Source organism: Chaetodon auriga, chromosome 8 (assembly GCF_051107435.1).
Source record: "Chaetodon auriga isolate fChaAug3 chromosome 8, fChaAug3.hap1, whole genome shotgun sequence".
NCBI lineage: Eukaryota > Metazoa > Chordata > Actinopteri > Chaetodontiformes > Chaetodontidae > Chaetodon > Chaetodon auriga.
In genome coordinates, this window is record NC_135081.1 from 5,058,984 (window position 1) to 5,079,181 (window position 20,198).

At 43.0% G+C, this 20,198-nt stretch overlaps 1 protein-coding gene across 1 annotated transcript in view; it reads left to right on the forward strand.

The window, feature by feature from the left end:
* Window positions 1-7,328: 7,328 nt before the first annotated feature.
* LOC143324487 (dolichyl-diphosphooligosaccharide--protein glycosyltransferase subunit STT3B-like) overlaps window positions 7,329-20,198 on the forward strand; it is a 60,382-nt gene continuing 47,512 nt past the window's right edge. Inside the window, exon 1 of the mRNA XM_076737029.1 lies at window positions 7,329-7,928. Within this exon, the coding sequence (XP_076593144.1) occupies window positions 7,651-7,928 (278 nt within the window). The 5' untranslated portion in view covers window positions 7,329-7,650. The remainder of the gene's footprint in view (window positions 7,929-20,198) is intronic.

The window sequence follows — 20,198 nt, forward strand, 5'->3', positions numbered from 1 at the left end:
TACAGTTTTCAATAATTCACACTGAAAAATTTTGTGTGTGTGTGTATGTTTGTGGTGTGTGCGCACACGTGTGTGCTTGCGCGCACGTGCGTGTATCTAGTGGAGTTTCTAGTGTTTTGTAATCTGACATGTGCAATAGCCTTAAATTGTAACAAAGTGGTTTAGGACCCAAGTGCAGTGCAAACAGAACACAGAAGTCTCTGGGGGGGGGGGTTGGTTGCACACGGCACAGGCGTTGACTAATTCCCCAACGTCCTCTTCCAAGGTGGGCCACCAAAACCATTGGCGGAGGACGTCCCAAGTCTGTTGGATTCCGGGGTGGCAGGTGAGTTTGGAGGCATGTACCCACTGGAGAACGTCAGAGTGCAGGTTTGGAGGAACGAACAACCGATCCTGCGGGCAGACGCTGGGCTGGTGCAGGTCCTCTGTAGCTGCTCTCACCCTCTCCTCAATCTCCCAGGTGACCGGGGCTGGAACACAGGAGGTGGGCAAGATGGGTGTGGCTTAGGTCACTCTGTCCTCCTTCTCCTGAAACTGACATGAGAGAGTGTCAGGCTTGATGTTCCGAGAGGTTAAAACGGATGAGGAATAGGGACGGCGGAGCCTGTCTGGAGTTGAGCTTCTGAGCAGTCTGGATATACTCTAGATTCTTGTGGTCCATCTAGACCTGGAAAGGCGTCTTCGCTCCCTCAACCCAGTGGCGCCATTCCTCCAATGCCATCTTGACAGCCAAAACTTACCAATATCGTAGTTTCGCTCCACAGGAAACAGGCGTCAGGACTAGGATATGCAGGGATTAAGTTTCTGGTCGGTTGGGACAGAATGGTTCCTATCCCAACATCCGAGGTGTCAACCTCTACAACGAACTGGCAGTCCAGGTTGAGTATTTGGAAGATGGGTGCTGAGAAGAACCAGGTCTTGAGTGTTTTGAAGGCCCTCCCGTCGATGGGGTCCATTGAAATGGAACTTTCGAGGATGTCAAGCTGGTGAGGGGTGCCACAACAGAACTATAGTTCAAAATAAATTGACTATAGAAGTTGGTTAACCCCAGGAAACATTGCAGCTGTTTCCAGTTCCCAGGAACAGGCCAGGGCTGTCTCCTCCTGGCCCAGAGACTTCCTTCAGGAAGTCTCTGCAGGTTCAGGTATCAGCATGTGAGCATGTCATTAACCAACGCCTGGAAAACTGCTGGCACGTTGGTTAATACGAAGGGCATCACCAAGTACTCAGAAGATGGCCGTCGAGGGCGCTGGCTGACACAGGATGAGACAGAGGGACTTGTGGAACGTCCAGCTGGAGAGCCTGCTCCTCATCTATTATACTGGCGTCTGCCCCAGAGTCAATAAATGTTGCCAGTGTGTGAGAGCCCTCCAGGAGGAGGAGCTTCTAGTGGAAAACTGGGCGTTGAGAGAGCGAAAGAGAGAGAGAGAGAGGAGGGTGGAGTGGTGGTGTGGCTTTCCAGTATCTCCCCAACTACTGCTTTTTGCTGGGCAGCGGGAGACAAAACCAGGCTGGCCACAGTACATGCAAAGATTTGCCTGATGTCGTTTCTCTCTCTCTCCTCAGTGGATAGGTTGGTGCGCCTGAGTTGCATGGGTTCTCGTCCTTCCTGCTGGGGCAGAGTTGAGATGGATGATGTGGACGCTGTGGGTTGCTCAAGGGTGAGCCAGTGTCCCCTGACGTCTCTCCTGTCGACGGGCTTGGATGCAGAGAACCACTCAGGTGGCTAGATGACGGCATCCAGGGATGATGGAAGATCATACGACACCAGTTTGTCTTTTATGTAGTCCACCAGACCGTGCAGGAAGGTGTCATGGAAGGCAACAAAGTTCCAGTCGCTCTGGCGAGCCAAAGTCCAGAAGTCAATGGAGTCCACCACCGACTGCTCCCCCTGTTGGAGAATCAGAAGACGTTGGGCTGCAGTGGCCCCTTGCACTCCCTGGCTGAAGACTTTGCGGAGCTCAGTTGCAAATGCCTGGAAAGTCCCGCTGGCAGGTCTGGCTCTCCCATTCGGCCGCCCCCCACAGGTGAGCCCTTCATGTCAGGTGGTTGATGGCGAAGGCTACTTTCACTCTCTCGGAGGTGTGTGGTTGGAGGGCGAACAGGATGGAGCAGTTTGTCAGAAAGTCATTGCAATGTCTCCGGATCTCCGTTATAATGCTCTGGGGTGCCCACCCAGGGTTCTCTGACGGGATGAGGGACAATGACGGGTAGTGTCTGAACATGTAGCAGCCTAGGAAACTGGAGACAGCCGCTGGCCATCCGCTATCTGGGTGGCTAATGCTGCTAGTCCCTGCTCCTGAGCAGCTGCGGCTTGATGGACTGTCGCTGCGATGTCCGGCCTCATGGTGTCGCATTGCTGAAGAACCTCCTCGAGTCAGAGAAGAAGAGCGTGCTTGGTCCATGACTGGCCAGACTGTACTGTCACAAATTGGTTTAGGACCCAAGTGCAGCGTGGTGAAGGGTGAAGACTGCAGACTGAGCATGTGAACAGATAAGAGGCACAGTGACAGCAGGTAAGAAGCTGATGAGTGTGACAGGTTATATGACTCATCTTCCTGCTGAGGTTAAGAACAAGATGTGAGAAGATTGAGAGGAATGAGTTAAATGTAAGAATGGTGAAGTATGTCTTTTCATGTGGAAGAATTCATTGCTTAACATTTGAGACACACAAAATTTTCCACACCATTATCACTCAAAACATTGCTCAAAACTCGTGTCTTTTGCATAAAGAGGGTATCTCATACACTTTATATATGTTTATCATAAAACAGGCACAATAGGAAAAAGCTGACATGCAATCCCACATCCCATGGTTATCTTGACTTATGCTCCATGCAACTACATGCCAATAAAAGTCTTTTTCACTGTAAACATCAAGTGTGGTTGCAGAAAAAGGCCAAATAATTTCCAGCTGGTGTCTGTTAATTATCTTTAAGCGTACAGATGCTCCAATCTTATCCAGCATATTTTGTCTAACGAGGCAATATAGCCAGTACAGCTGACTTTACACTATAGAGACAAAGAAACATGGGTTAATATAGATTATAGGATTGGGTTCAGATCAACAGGCTGCATTATCTGCTAAATGGCATTGCATTTGAGCAAAGCTGGCCACCCATGAATTCTCGTTTTCAGTGTCTGTTTATTACATGTGTACGTTTGCATTTTGTCCAGCTGCAGTTTTTGGGTGTGACAATGAATGTTCACTGAAAGGAGCAAGAAAACACAGACATCATGTATGCAAATCCATGCCTGTTTATGAGTCCAAATCATCTGTGCATCTTCCACACCTCAACTTTTTGCAGAGGCCACTTACCCTTAACAAATGCCTCAAAAATACTGAAATGTTGTGTACTTATCCTACATGTCATAGTAATGCAATGTTCAGTCTGGAGCATAGAGGTCCATACAAAAACCATGTATTCTTAGTCCTAATAGGATTGGATATTTGTTAAACCAAAAATGATCCACATTTGCAGAAACAGGAAGGAACAGGGCAGAGTAACATTCAGCCTGATAAAAACATTGTATTTCTTATGCAAAGGAGTTTCATGTTTCATGACCAAAAGCAACTGCTTCCTGAGGCTCTACACCACAAGAAACAAGAATGGGAAGAAAAATACTGAATTATTACATAAAGAAACATGGAACCATATGCATGTTCCAGTACAACTTTCTAATGCATATGTGGCTTTTTTCACATGATAAATGTTCTACAGAAATCCAATTATTTTCTCTGTGATTCTTGATGTTTTTATACCCGCACGGCACATTGTTGCCCTGCGGCAAGAGAAAAATATCTAAAAGCAAATGAGAGACATGAGCAGGTGCTAAAATCTGACCCAAACTGCTGCAACTCTACAGGATATGAGATCTCACGGAACTGAAACCATGAAAGCTGTATCACACCTTCACTTGAGTGTACACACTCATGGTTTACCACTGCGCTCAGAGCAGGAACACAGCTCACCACAAACTGCTTCCTGTGTGTCCGATGGCACAACAGGCGCTGATTCTGCAGCATCGGGGTGTACAGCGCAGAGATGTGATAAATGAATGAATTTGTCTCACTAGCTGCAAAAGTCACTCTCTCCACTTCATTCATTACTCTAATAGCTGCCACTGTTAAAATATGTAATGCAGTGTTAGTACAATGGTGATTCATGGCATGCTTATTTAAGCATATTATCACTGCTGTCATATGGACTCTACCAGAAGTGGGCCTGCTTCTGATGGACTGATATATCAATGTCATTTTAAGGTCCAGTGCCGTTTCTTTTTACATCAATAGTTTATTCAGATATTTAACCACAGAGTCTTCAGAGCACGAATGCTGAAGTTACATTTAATCCACAGGGGACATGGATCACATTTTCATAAACAAACTGACAGCTACAGTTATCTGGCTAGTTTCGATAGGTTTGATGATGATACGTAGATTATAAAGCTGTTATAAGTTAAGACTCAGGCCTGCATGTTAATGTTAAAGGTTTGTAAACCAAGAAGACTGGTCAACCAGATGCGAGAAATGAAACCAATCTGGCTTTGGTGTTATTTTCACATATACCGCGTTTAGCGCAAAATAAGCGGGGACGTACTGGGTTACTGTCTCAGTCTATGGCTCCTTTAAACACAGTCTATGAGCCATAACTTTTATCTTGTTTTATGCAGAACTCTGTGTTATACATGTAGTTCTATATGTAGATGTGAACGACACAAAGATACTGTAGGACATTTGCAGCTAGATTACTTAACCGCTAGATCATTGCTGTGACATATTTACCTCACTTTCATTAGTTTTTTTTTTTTTTTTTTGACTTCTGTTAAAGCCTATGAATAACTTTAACTGCTAACTTGCATATCATCTGTAGACGTGTGTTTGTTGTATGAGATGACACGAGAAGATACAGATCAACCTTGAAATTACTACCTCATCTCTCCTGGAGTATGCGGCAGTGTGTTTGCATGTGCATGATTGTGTGTGTTGTGCAGACACCGCTGAGGAAAGGATGGCAATCTATGGAAGGAAAGTGAAATTTTGCTTTGATAAAAATGCCTTGTCCTCAGTCTCTTTCTATTCCACACTTATGGGCATGCATCACTGTTTTACATACAGAGGCGTGTCAGTTTTACATAACACATATACATAACACATTTCATTTCATTCACATTTAGTTTGTGCAATCACCCACCAATCTGAAAGACAGTAAAGTACCAACACACACTCCACAGATACTGGATAAACTACAGAAACAGCTGAGCCAAGTGATAGTACTAAAGGCTGCACAAAGTGCGCATGTTACTGACATGAATTTTAAAGATCAGAAAATAACTCAAAAAGTCCTGATTTGCCCACCGTATTTCAGAGACTGTGACTCCACATACCTATCTTTATTCAACTGTGAAATTGTTCTTAGTGTTTTACCGAGCAGGAGGTTCATTTAAAAAGCAGCGTTCCAAGAACTGACCAGTGATACAGTTTTTGTTTAACTGAATCCTACCCACATCAAACTGGTGAGAGGAGCACAGACAAAAACTCTAGAACAGAATATCTCCCATTTTGAATAAGCAGAACAGTTGTGACTTGGCAAAAAATGGTGGTGGTGTCAGACCTTACTATGCAAAGTACAAAACTGCTTTTGTAGAAAGGAAACCAGTGAACCATATTTGCTCCTCCCTCTCACTCACTGTTCCAGTGAGAGAAACATTTTGAAAGAATGCATCTTGAAAAATTAGCGGAATGATGAATCATTTCTTGTCAGAAATTGACATAGATAAAGATATTATTCAAATATTTAGATCCTCTAGGTTCATTTATTAACTTTTATCTCATTCTTCTCGAGAGGGCTGACTCTGTTCAGGCTGGAGGTGAACCTCATTACAGTCTCCAAAAACTTCTCTTTGCTCAGAAAGCCTCCCCTTTGCTTCAACAGATATTTGATGGATTATCAAGCTCTGGACTTCCTCCCCAAGCAGCTCAGCTCTTTCATCTCAGCACTATCCCTCTCCTTGCTTCTGTTTGTGAGGATGGGTTTTAACAGAACCTCTGTCTGTCTGCTCATATCCAAGAAACATAGATCTAACGGTCTCAGATTCCCCAAACTGCTGGAGGAATCCAGCTTTGTTTTATGGCTCAGTGACAATGTTTCCTGGTTGGGAAATAAAGTATTGTAAATCTGTTAACTCATTGCTCCACCACGACACACGACTTGTTTGAGTACAAGCACAGTGATAGAATAGAAAATTCTAGAACACTGATACTAATACATCAAAAACATTAATCATAATTTCTGGGATGCCGGGTTGTGAAAATGTCAAGTTTGCAGTAAATACAGGGTCAAGCGTTTCTCACTTTTTAATAAGCCATTATAAATGTTAACAGAAATCAATGACATTTCATATAATATTCAGCACAATATTCATGTCTGCAGTTGTAACTGTTAAGGAGTTGTTTATTAGTGAATTTTGATCCAGATGCTCTGACGCACTTTTCTGGAAGTTAGTGAGTGAGTTTGAGTTTTTCTGTAGAACTAAAAAGCTAAAAAGACTATTCTAGAGTCCTGTAGGAGGAGAAACACAGAATGCAAAGATGGGAAATGTGGGATCCAGTGTTTTTGGAGCTTAACCCATACTAGAGACTGTATGACAGAATATCTCAACCTCTGGTGCTTCAGTTTTGACTGCTTTTTGTGTGTCTCTTGGGAGTCCCCCAACTTAAGGAAGCGCATACAAAACGGCTTAAATAGCCTCCTCTTTAATGGCATATAATTGTTCAATTAGTAAATGGTTTATTGGCCATGAATAAAAACACCACTTACAACTGACAAACTCCAGTGGACCATCACAAAGTGGAACCAAACATTATTCACAGCAGCATGAACTTGCTGCATGTTTCAACAAATGTCTAAATGTTGATCTCTATATCCGTCAGGATTTACAGCTCATTCCGCTGTGAATAAGGAACTACTGGCTTCAACTAGGGCCTAAAGTTGGCATAGAGCCCCGGTCCTGTCATACTACCTCTTGCTCTGTCAAAATCCTCAATAGGTCCTGTGAAATTCATTTATTTCATTGGCTCTTGAGACTCCAGCGCCCTTGTGCTGTTCATATGCTATACGCTCTTCCCACTGTCTGTCATCCGCCGTCTATCACTCTTCTCTCGCACTGGAGCGGCATCATCGATCAGGCTCTGCTATTGTCATTGGTCGCTTTGGTTGTCTGTCAGGCGCGCTCTACCGTGGGATTGGGCTTCTTCCTGAACTACGTGCCTCTTGGCGGTACCTGTCTCGCTGTGAGAGGCTGACAGCTCTTCCTGCTCCATGATCAGTTCCCGCCCATTTATCCACCTCCAAGGAAGGAAGGAGGAACTGCACGAGCCGCATGTGTCACTTCTAGTATGCTACAAAACCGTGCTGCTATGTGACTCCCTGGGATTATTTAGCTGGTCTTCAGGTTGGTGGGTAGTAAGGTTAGAACGTTTGGAACTACACCCAGTGTTTTTAGGGGTGCGGGGCGCGCAGGGAAGGTGGTGCAAGTGGATTCGGAAGTGGAGCGTGGCAGCGAAAAGGAAGAAGGGGGGCTTTTCTTTCCTGTGTGATAGAAGATAGCTCGTTTCGCTTGCTTGCCGCGACGGGACTGACGAAGAATATGGCGGAGCATCACCCGGTTTCCGACAGCAAACACAAATCCTCACTGAACTCCGGAGTGTCGTACTCGGGGAACGGGCGCAGCAGCACGGCGGTCGCAGAGAGAAGCAGCAACGCCGGGGCAGGAGGAGGAGGTCTGTCCGGCGGCCTGTCGCAGCCGGCCGGGTGGCAGTCCTTGTTGTCTTTTACCATCCTGTTCCTGGCCTGGCTGGCCGGTTTCAGCTCCAGGCTTTTTGCTGTCATTCGCTTCGAGAGCATCATTCACGAGTTTGACCCCTGGTGAGTTTGCCCCCCTCCCACACACACACACCGAGGTGGTTCGACCTGTTTGTCAAGAAAGGCTGCTAACAGACGAACGGCGAGCCGCGGCTGCACAGTGGGGAAGTTTTTTTTTTATTAACATGTAAAGTGAACGGTGTGTATCTTATCTTGTCACACGGCTAAATTTACACTAATGACGTCCTTGCTTTTTGGCTCGGTCACCGGTAACTTTAAAACCTGCGTGTATCGACTCACATTATGGGGACGAATTGGACCAATAGTTGCAAAGCTTTTATATACTTATTGTGATTAGTAATTCGATTTGAGCCGCCAATCAACTCGCACATATGTCCAAACACACGTCTTGTGGCTTTTCTGTGTTTCTCCTGTCCATTATACTGATCAAAAATACACGACTTCATTTGAACCCACCTTTTGCATTACCAAGTGACGCCTGCGTTATCTATTGTAGTTCAGTATAAAGTGCAACATTGTAACAGCCAGTGGAGACGGGGGGTGGGGGTTGCCACAGCAGAGTAGATGAGGACAATGGTGACAGCTTCATGTGACGCGAGTTGAACCCGGAAAGAAGGAGCCGCGAGGTTGAGGTCCTCCTGACACAGATTTCTCCTTTGTTTCGCCGCGGATCACCTCTGCTCTGATTTGTTGTCTTGCAGCAGCACTAGCACTGATAACAGCGCTGATATAGTCTGTGCCAACCATGTGTCATGCACATATTTCAGTAGGAACACATCGTGTGTGTGATTTGACAGTGATCATACCTGATCCTGCATATTAATCCTACAGGATTTGGTGTGGTAATTGCATAGTATCTTCCTGAAGTTTATAAAACCCTTTTTTGTCCTTAGATTGAAATGTACTGTTCTCTTCTGCAAGACAAGTTTCATTTAACCCATGCAATAGGAGCGCTTCCACCAGAGTCCTGAATACTTTGGCAGTGTCGCGATCCATGCCTCTGGTTTTACTGTAACTACGAAAATGATTTCCTCACACTGTCTCAGACAATAGTGCAGCCAGGCAGCAGCTGACAGCTGGACAGTGAGGTTGGCAGACTTTGCCACAAGGCAGGGTGTAACAGTCAGATTTTGTACTTTTTCCATGTGTGTGCGCTATTCCAGAAATATGATTTTCAAAGATAAGCTCTGAAATAGTGAAGCACATCAGATTAAACAGGCTAGCTCTTTGCCTAACTGGACCCGATGCTCTTTTTTTCCCACAAGCCATCATATTGTTTGTGCTGAGATTCAAAAACTCGACCAGGTTGGCTTCTGCCAGAAACTGTCCAAGCTTTTTTGTGTGCTTCTTTTTTTTTTTTATTTGTACTCCTAAGGACGGTTGCCTGGCCCAAGCCTGCATTGCATCACTGAAAGCATTTAATGATTATTCTGAGACCAGCGGTGTGGATTAAAATGCCAGCTTCATGTCTGTCTCCTGAATACAAGAGGAGGCTTGAGAGCTTTGGCTGGACGAGAAACCTTCAGTTTCTGTCTGTCACTGTCTGAATGTCTAATATGGCATGACATGGAGTGAAATTTATTCATACAGTGCTTCATTGTTCTATCATTCTCCCTTTGCAATCAAACTGGCAGCATTATGTAAACTAGATGTTTGGATGGCTGAGGAGGCGTGTGTGTGTGTGTGTGTGTGTGTGTGTGTGTGTGTGTGTGTGTGTGTGTGTGTTTCATGCAGGAAATTATCAGATGATACAAGATGGTAAAAGTCAGGTAATATTTGTTGTATATTTATCAGCTAATGAAATTTGGGAATCCCTCTGTGTGTGTGTGTGTGTGTGTGTGTCTGTGCGCATGCGCATGCGTGTCTCTGTGTGCATCTGTCAAGGGGAAGTAGCTTGTCTTTGCCTAACTGTTGTAAATGTACAACAGGCTGGAGTTTGAACCTGCTGTTTGTCTGTCAAATAGACATTTTAAATGTGTGCAAGGAGTCTGGTATTCAGAGGTCATAGAGAAGAAACTTCAAGGTTGTCAACCATTCCGGAGGATAAAAGCAGCAGGGTATACAGCCTCATCTGATCACTGTTTGATGACAATTCCCTCATGTACAACACCACGACCTGACTGCAAGGTTGCCGTCATACTGTAGCTTATCTCTAAAAGAGGATCGCAGGAGAGCCAACAGTAATATCACCCCTCTGCTACCCCGTTTGTTCTCCTTCTATCCCTCTCTCTCCCCCTTCATACAGTCTCTCTTATGTGTCCTTTTGATGTGGCTAGTTAATAGTCCTTTTCCTTCAGAAGTGCTAGATCGTGCTATTAGATCTGACAGTAAAGCGGGTCGAGGCTGGCATTAGGCAGCCAGCCGGTAGATGGTTAGTTATGCTTTGAGTTTGGCCTGTGTTAATCATGGACAGAACAGCATCAGAAAAAAAGCCCAGCTTCATTAGAGCTTATGTCTCTGTCTGATGTACTAAAGTTTGCTTGCTAGTGTGTTGGACCTCCCTCAGAGAAAGGTCTGACAAGGAGACGGCATCTGATCCACCTGTCATCTTGTGCTCAAAGCTCCAGCTCTATGAATAATGCCTCATCGCAAATTTGAGTTTGATTAGTGTCACTTGGTCTCCAGTTCTCTTGTGAAGAGTGACATGTTTGATATCAGTGCAGACATGAAACCATTCCACCACTCAGAAAGAGGGGATCCAATCAAACCAAACCAGTCTTCTGGTTGTAAGCACTGTCATCATATCTGCCTCACAAGTCAAGTCGTTGACTGACGTGGTATCTCGGCCTGGACGTTAGTATTGTTAACAGCACTTTGTTACTGACCTCAATGTGAGTGGAATCTGAACATTGAAACTATAAACTACTGAAAGAGTGCAATTAATGTCAGGTGAAATTTATCCGTTTTCCTAATTGTAATACCTGATGCAAAATGAAACGTAGCTGTTTTCTGCTGCTTTCTGTAAGCTCGTGATCGGGCTTTGTCAAACATCATTTGTGATTAAGAAATGCACCACTCTGACACATCCCTCTACAATGGCAAGAAGATTGTGTGTTTTTGTTTTAGTTCAGCATGAGTCTTATCTGGAGAAATGATCTGACTGATCACATCATGTTAATTTCAGCTGTAGGAATATCCTTCTTAAATTTTCTTTCATGTCATAGCAATATTTCAAGCTTAGTGACTTTGATAAATTTGAATTTAGTATTTTGAGCAAGTAGCTGGTGAAATATATCTTGTGCAAAGGTCAACAGGCTGCAGCGATTATTCCTAAGTGTCATTTAATCAGCAGTTCACATCTTCTGCTGTTCAGCTGCAGGCTGTGAACATTAAGTAGGTTGACACTCAAAACTGTAGTGTTTCTGCCTTCTTAGCCAACAAAAAGTGCAGATGTCAGCTGGGGTGGTCGTTAGACATGTCAGTGGTTTGGATGGAGGGATGGATCTGTTGGTCTGTTGGGTGGTCCTACTGAAATATCTCAACAACTGTTGGATGGATTGTGGCACACACATTCATGTCCCCCTCAGGATAAACTGTAATTACTTTGTTGATCCCCTGACTTTTCATGTAGTGCCGCCATCATCAGAATTTAAATTTGTTCAATTCTCTGTGTTCTCACTTGCACCATTGGAAGATAATAGGAAATGACCTGGTGTTTATTGAGGATGGAGTTGATGATGTGTACGCTGTTATTGTGCCCAGGCTGCAGAATGGGTTATCAGTTGTGCCACATTACAAGGCAGTCAGAGAATGAGAGCAAGAGGTTTTGTGTTCTGTAATGAACAGGTATTAGACCCAGGCTGTATTGCTGTTGTACCTCTGTCTGAAAAGATCTAGTTCTTCCTCTGTGTTTTCTTGAGAGGAAAAGGTTGCTTTGAAGGTTTAAAATGAAAAGGGAGGCAGGCTTGGGAGGAGAAATGAAAAATACCTGCTTGAAACAGAATCGGAAAGCAGATCCTACATTTAGCCCTGTTGGCTTCATTTACTTGCCTCTTCAGATCTGATTCTTTTCTCACTTGTTTCTGCTTAATCATCTCATCTCTTCACTGCTGTTGAAGTTAAATGATGAAGTACGTTAGATTCCTTCATTTTCTTTTTTATTCCCAGGTTTAGACCATAGTAAAAAAGTACTTGCCCCAGAAACACTGTGTAAAACTAAAACTGGGTTCAAGTCAGCAGCGCACTGCGAGGCATTATCTAGATTTTGGCTGATGATTCATTATAGCAAGTATAGTCCTGCTGTCTCTTATTAGGTGCCTTCAGCAGTGCACTCTACTTGATCACAGGGGTCGTGACACTTTGTGGTGCTGGCCAGCTCTGATGACAGACCTGAAACCTGATTCTTTAGTGGCAATGACTCTGCCAAACACCAGTGCTTTCACTGGACAGCGGAGCATGTGCTGGCCTGCTGGCTGCCAGTAACAGGCAAGCAGATGAAGGGCCAGATAGACTGGCTGACTAACACACCGACAGGCTGACACACCCGCAGTGCCAGTGGGTGGCTGCGAAATTGTGCAGTTTGGACTTTACTCCACACACAGTGCAGATATTTCATTTACTGCCAAATTGATGACATTTTTCCAGTTCCTGGCAATGAGTTAGTTTTGGGGCTGACACACATTGACCCAAAAAAACAGAAACTCCCATACAGAGAAATTCAATCATGTACCATTACACAGTTTATGGTATAATAATACTGAATGTTTGTGGAGTTATTTTAACAAATTCACACGGCTTGAGTGCCTGTTTAGCCCTGGGATGTGCTGCCCTGCCACCATTATGTGAAAAATTACAGTCCCACATGTCATTGTTTCAGCAGAGGAGTTGACTAAACTTAATGGTAAATTTTACAACAGCAGTAAGTGATGCTGTTGAATTGGATTGCATGAAAATGAAAGGTGTTGCTAATAATTTCCTTCTTTCATTATACACTAGTATCCTCCACCACAAACAGTTGCCCTTACCTTTTACAGAGAGTTGAGCCAACTCCTCTCTGACACGGTGTCAACAGAAATGTAACCTTATTGGTTTATCACACAGTGTTTTTGTTTCTGGCATCTGTCTCGATCAGCAGTTTAATTGCATTTGCACCATTGTTCCTGTTCACTGTGTATTACTGGAAGTGTATTTTGAGCTGTGTTTGCTACACCAGACTCCTGTTTACTGTGAACTGCAGTGAAGATCATCTTGTTAGAGAATGACCAAGGACAACCCTTGTGTGAGACAGGACACAAATATCTTGACAATTAGTTTTAAATCATCTGCTCCGAATAAAAATCTGTACACTGAATTTGAAAATTAGATTTATTGCAGGTATGTTTTGTTGGTTTGCATTACAATATAGAGGGCTTTCTATGTCTCTGGAGTGTACAACATATTTATATACAGCTATGCTGCTCACTTACTCAACATAACACACTGATCTGTGTCTAAAGCCTGTTTGCCGTCCTGTATGTAAACTAAATTATGTGCAGTGGAATGTGTTTTCCCTTGAATGATCCTTTGGTGCATGGTATGGCTCAGTATCGGACTCAGTGTAATAGTGATCTCAAACAGTGTATAGTAGCAGTGAACAGGGTGTTGTGGGATAGTGAGTAGCAAGATGTTAAATCTCACATACCCTGTAATTTGAACAGATACACATGATACTCTCTTCATATCTTTAGGTTTTCGTAAGGAAACTTAAAATTATACTGACATAGATGTAGTGACTGATAGTCGATGATTGTAGAGCTGCTGGCACCTTCAGGAAGTTGACAGATAAGTCATTTCTTTCAGTGTCACTGCCTCCCTTTGCATATCGAAATAACTTCCCCCCAAGACCTAACTCAGCTGCTGCAGCACAGCACCACTGGGGTCTAGGTACAAGCTGGCAAGGTGCACCAGGAGGGCATGAACACTGGAAAGATGTCATTAATAACACTTTTGAGCTTTGAAGCCCCATTCTGTCACAGTAATTTGTTTTTACCAGGAAATCCTCCCCACCGTGTACATGTGGAATATCCCCTTTATTTATCTTACATAATAATAATTCTGGTGTTTCATAATGCAACGTCCAGAATGGGGATGAGTCATTTTAGGCTATCACTCAGATGGGAGGGTGAAATAGCCCAGCACTCATGTAAACTTAACAATTTGACCACACCACTTCACTCCTTTTATCAGAGGAAGGTGACAGGAAGTGCTTCTCTGTATATTCAGTGGAGTCATACTGTCAATACTGGACCATTTGCACATGGCTGCTTCTGGAGCTTTATCACACACCGCAACCTGGCAGTTCCTGTTCCAGCACTCCTTTTTGATCTGTGACTCCCACTATGGCCACTTCTTTTTCTCTGTACAATCTGTGTGTGTTTGTGTGGCATGTGCACATTTGCAGTAGGGCTGTGATCTGCTGTGGCACTTCTGTGGAGGATATTAACCCTAGAGCTAGATTTCTTTGTCCCACAATACCAGTACTATATAAGAATACTGACAGATTGTGATGATGAAACAGCTGTGCAATAAACCCTTGTGTTGTTGTTGTACATCTCCTGATCATGTCTTTTGCTTTTTAGTGTTTGTTTTCTGTTCAGTATTTTTTGTCGTATTGCTTTATGTGAAGTCAGCCCAGTTTTAGTGATACCTGATATGCTCTTTGCTGTAGTGCAGACTTGCCTAAAGCTTAAAGTGCTCTCCCTAATCATGTGTTTTTTTCTTAAGCCTGGTTTATGCTTCTGCGTTGCGGCGGCGCCGTACCTACGGTGTACACCCGACGCCGTCACTGAGCATTCATAGTTCTGCGTCGAGGGAACGCGTCGCTCCGCAATTCACTGCCAAGCCGCTAGGGGGGTGTTGCTGTCCCTCCATGAATTGTTGGCCATTTGGCAGTCTTTATAGTGCCGCGAAGAGGAGTTGTAGAGGTGGTCGTACTTGCGTACCTCCTCGATAATTCTTTCTTCGGCTTGGTCCATTTTTTCTTGTAGCTCTCACCACAGAAACTTTGAAAATGGCGGTGTTGTTGTGCTGCGACCATAGGGCTGCGACTGAACAGGAAATTACGTTCTGAGCGGACCAATCACAGTCCTCGACGTTCACGTCACGATGCGTCGACGCGACGCAGAAGCATAAACCGGGCTTTAGTTTCAACCTCTTTAGCATATGAGTGCTTCATATGAGATAAGACATTCAGAGGTAATATGTGAATTTTAAGATCGCTTTAGACTCTCAAGCTTTGGATATACATTTGACACTATAAAGGAATTAGGGCTTTAACAATTGTTTTGATTATTGGCTCAGCTGTCAGTTGTTTTTTGATCAAATCGGTAATCTTTCAGTCTATAAAGTGTCAGAAAATACTCAGCAGTAACTGTGTGGATGGAGCTCCAGCTTTGTCACACACACACACACACACACACACACACACACACACACACACACCTCTCAGTTATCCTGTTTTCCATTCATCCCACCAGTCTCACCTCTTTGAGCTCCCTTCTCTCCTCCTGCTCTGTTGTGTTTTCCCCTGTCAGCAGCTAATTGGCTTCTCTTTACGTCTCTCCGGGAATTGTCTCAGTGTGGGGAGGTATGTTGGTCTGACCCCGCTGGCATCAAAGAGACTAAGGCAGTAGTTGCTTCTCCATGAACTATTCTCAGAGCGAAGCCAACCTTCATGACCTTGTAAAGCAAAGCAAGGAATAGTTGTCAGCTTGGACAAAATAGTTGCACACTTTGTTTACAGTTGTGTCATGAAGGTCCTGTATATTAATAATATATAAAGTGTTATCAGCAATAAGGCACAGGATATGAAAAAGCCATGTGACTTGTGAGTTGCAGCACGTGGCTGAAATCAGTCTTCAATCGGACATGTATAAGCCATGGTGAATGTTTCCAGAATAGCTGGATGCTGAGCTGTAGTTACTCTGAATGGCTGTGTCCATCAGCCCTTGCTGTAGTGCAGATCCTCTTCACATTATTTTTGAAGCTGTGCTGTCCTGCTTATCAGCCCAGTGGATCTGACTGATGTGCTTCCTTGAACGAGCAAATGTAACTTTCAGTCATGGAAAAGTTGTACACGTCAGAATACTTTCTGTGCTTCGATAAAAATGACCCTGATGATGTCATCAGGGTTACCTCAGTTTGGCCTTGAGACTTTGAACAAAAAAGGCTGCGTTACAAAGTGGAGTTGTGGTTTATGAAAGAGGTGGGCATTTAAGAGGCAGAGAGGGTGTCATGAAAGATGCTATTGAGTTGGATTATGGGAAGCGTAGGATTCAACATCTTTGGAACTTAACCTATACAAGATATGTCTGCCTATTACTATTTAGCATCACTTCCACAAGGTTGGGGGACTCACTAATGTAGGCTTGTACACATTAAAGCATCCTTTTTGTTGCTTTAGGCAAAGATCGGTAGCATCTACAGTAAGACGTAACATGGAGAAAAGACTCTCACTGTGTTAGAGCTTTTTTGAGCTCTTGCCAATACTTCAGATGATTTGAATATGAATCTTAAAATCGTGTGAATGGCCACTTTAACATGTCCTTGTTGTTGAGTAACAACATTTTTCTGCTTTGATTTCCACCATGCTTTGCACTGGTACTTCTGGCAGCGTGCTTCCATACTGCTGACGCATTAGTCTATGTAGTCTCTTCTGATCACATTATGGAGACTACATGCACTGTTTTTCCTTGCAGACTCTCTCTTTATTCAAACATCACAGACACATTCAAAATACAGAGTGCCATATGCTGTATATTTACGTCCGCCCACAGTGATTAGACTAGACTACACTTTGTACTGTCCCATGGTCTGCCTTTCAGTGGTTGTGAAGGAATTATGTGGATGACTTGTATGAAGAGTAACACAGCCTGTGTGTACAAAGAATTGAATCTCTTTATTTCTGTATTTACAGGTAATGGTTGTAACTTGTCTATTGAACACCTTTTTGTCTGTGCCTGTTTTTTTTTTTTTTACACAATTCTTTACCAGGTGTTGAATTGACAGTAGCTGTATGGATCTTGTGATGAATGAATTTGTCAACTTCCCAACTTGTTATTGACAGATTTCTTTCAAGTGTTAAAAATATAAACTGTTTTTCTGCAGAGCACCAGTCCAATTCATTCCCTCCACCCAACAGTATCTGCTCTATCTAGCATCCTGAAAATGTAGAGAAAAGCAGGGAATTAAATTTGTTTGCTTTAATGTGTTACTTATACTTGCACTGATATAGCTGTTTTTTTGGAAAGATAGAATTTGTAAGATTTTTCGTCTTATCGTTAGGTATTTCTTTGACAGGATTAGTCCAAAACAGCAAGTACTGTATGGTTATTTTGTTCATTTTTTGTCACACAGTTTCTAAATAGATTTCTCAGAAACTGAAAGTCACACTCGGTGCCATTGTAGAAAAAAGCTGCCGTACAGGGGCTGTACAACAGAAAAGATACAGATGAAAAGTTCATGCTGTAGTCTTACCTGTACATACCATATAACACTGATATCACAAGGGCTTTTTAATGTGGATCTTGATGGTGATTTAATGAGGAGAAGCATAGACGCTTCACTGTGATCATGGTTTAACAAAATTTGCATTGAACCTGACGAGGGGTTTTACTGCAGATGATACCCTACTGATTTGGTTCTTCACTGTCATAACGTTAGTGCTCTTTGCTGATGCTTTTGTAATTGGCTGCCTGCTCCATTCTGATAGGTTGCTTAGGTTCATAGCCCAAACAGCATCAAGCCCATCAGATTAAATATCCTGACAGGGCCCAGGCTAACTTTTCCACTGGTATTTTCTCAGTTGGTTGTACCAGCACATGATTTGGTCGTTAACACTGAGTAATTTGTTTGTTGGACACTTGGCATGACTGCTGTCCTATTTTGTGAAACTTGTTTGGTTTGATTCAAATTGCAGTTTCTCAGATGATTATCAGAAGCATTCCTTTTTTTGACACACATCAGTCTCCTTCAGTCCGCTTTTACCTGCCGTCCTTCCTGCTGAAGGCACTGTTGCCAGTTTCCTTTTCCTCAAACATCTGCTCATGTAAATCAGTCCTCCACCTCTGAAGTAGATGAGCTCACTGCAAGCTTTACACGGGCAGGCAGGAAATCACACTGTGTGTCTGACTTATTTCACTGCAAGTTTTTCCAACTGCGTCAGTTTAATTTGAATGTGCTGAGCTTGCAGATTGTTCCATACATTGAAGAAAGTCATCTATAACCATTTCAGTCCGTTCGGTATCTGTTGGGGATTGGACGAGTGTTGTTGGTCCTTGTGTGCATAAGCAGTGAGGATTTGCCATGGTTCATTTGATGAGTAAACAGATGCAGTCTGGCTACAGGCCCCTCTGTTGCTCACTTGTTCATTCCCTGTGCTTCTGATGGAGTCCCCGCTCTGTCCCTACCTGCTCTATTATATGAACGAAACAAGTTCACATTTGTTCATTGGCATTTCAGGATTTATCGTGATATGCTTCAATATAAATCATGAATTTGTGTCTAAGTATGTGCTCATTCTAATTTCTCTCGTGCTCATTAAGGGTCATCTCGATGAAAAATGCAATTTGAGAGTGGGGTTTCCCTGTTACAGTATGCATGTGTTGCCATAACAAACATGGATTTTTTTTCTTTCCACGCTCTCAGATTTTTTTTTTTTTTGGATCTAATGGAAACGGTCACACCATCCTGGCAACTGCACACAAAAACATGAGAATAAACTATGGTCATTTTTGCTTTATTGCTAGTGTTCTGTAACTTCAAATGGTCACATCTATTTCTACAGACAGAAATGGAACAAAGGTGATTAGAAATAATGCTTCCTGTACAGCTACCTTTACCTTTACCTTTTTTTTTTTCCATGTGAACTGAATTTTTTTATCTGAATTTTACACATGAACCTTTTTCACAGCAGCCATTTTGACTTGTCACCGTGAAAGGAGAAGCATAGGTGGTACTAATAACATTAACAATGGCTCCATTCTGACACTGACATTGAAGCAGCTTAATGGAATTCCACCAACATTCATTTCATTAACACCTTCGCTTTTCCTAATGTAAAATGTCAAAATGTCCCCCATGAAAAAGGCCTATTGGCAAACATCAGGCAGCGGAAACCAACTTATGTAGACTAACAGAGGCTGCTTAGCTGCTTAAGTCTTAGTTTTAGACAGAATGAAATCATTTTGAAAACAAGGATCCACTGCTATGGGTTAGGGGCTTTCGTCTCACTACCCTGCTGCCACAGTGATACCCTCCTTGACTAAAGTCTTACATGTGCATACTAAGCCAATTAGAAAACCGGATAAGCATATGCATAACCAAGAAATCTGCTCTCTCAGGGGAACTCTAGTTATGAAAATCGTCTTTCTCTAAACCCTTACCTGGAGTATGGAAACTAAGTTTCTTGACACAGAAGAAATGTGCTTACTGCAGAAAACCAGCAGGACTCCACGTTGTTAAGTGCATGCAAAAGCTTTGATTGGAAATTCAGCATGTTTACCAAAAAGAACATCCAAGTACACAGACAACATGATAAAAAAAACATTTTTCAGCATTTCTTTTGTGCAGTATTTGTACACAGAATGTTACAAAGTTGTGTCTGCAGTCAAACTGAGCATTTGTGCTGTGGGTGGGGAAATCCCAGCAGGTGTTTTTACTTTGCTATTTTATATCCCTTTGATTCCATGGCAGTAAGTGTTGAATGAGCATTGCGCAGATTGTGGCAATTAGGGCTGAAACAACTAAGCGATTAAAGCATTTGAAAACAACCATAAAAATAGTTTGTGATGAATGTCATCATTGATTTCTTGAGTCTGAGTTTTGATTTACAGCACATGCTGTGGCAGCGTGTTCTAAGGTGTGGGCAGTAAGGCAGCCATTGTAGCTCACCTGATGGATTACAGGAAGTGACACCGTCTGCTTTGTCTCCAGGGTACGCATTTGAAAAACAGCAGAGTCAGACACTAATGATACAGCGGGGAAATGTATGATTACAGTTTCTAATTTAAAGACAAATGTAACGCACAGAAATGCCATCTGTCTGTTTTCTCTCCATTTTGCTATTTTAGAGCTAGCGCTTGATCAAGCTAGATAAAGCTTGATCCATCACATAATGGAGACAAAACAGCATCTGATCAAATTATATGTTAGTTACATTTCTCTTTATTCTTGCTGTATGGCTTTATTCCCAATTTCCATTTATTTAACCTAATTTTTTTTATTGTAGTAGCTTGTGTGTGTTTGCTGTGATGAGTTGTTTGAAAGAGAATCGTACAGTCAGAGGAGGAATAAGTTTTGTGTTTTGAAATGCTGGAATTAATTAATGTAGCTTTT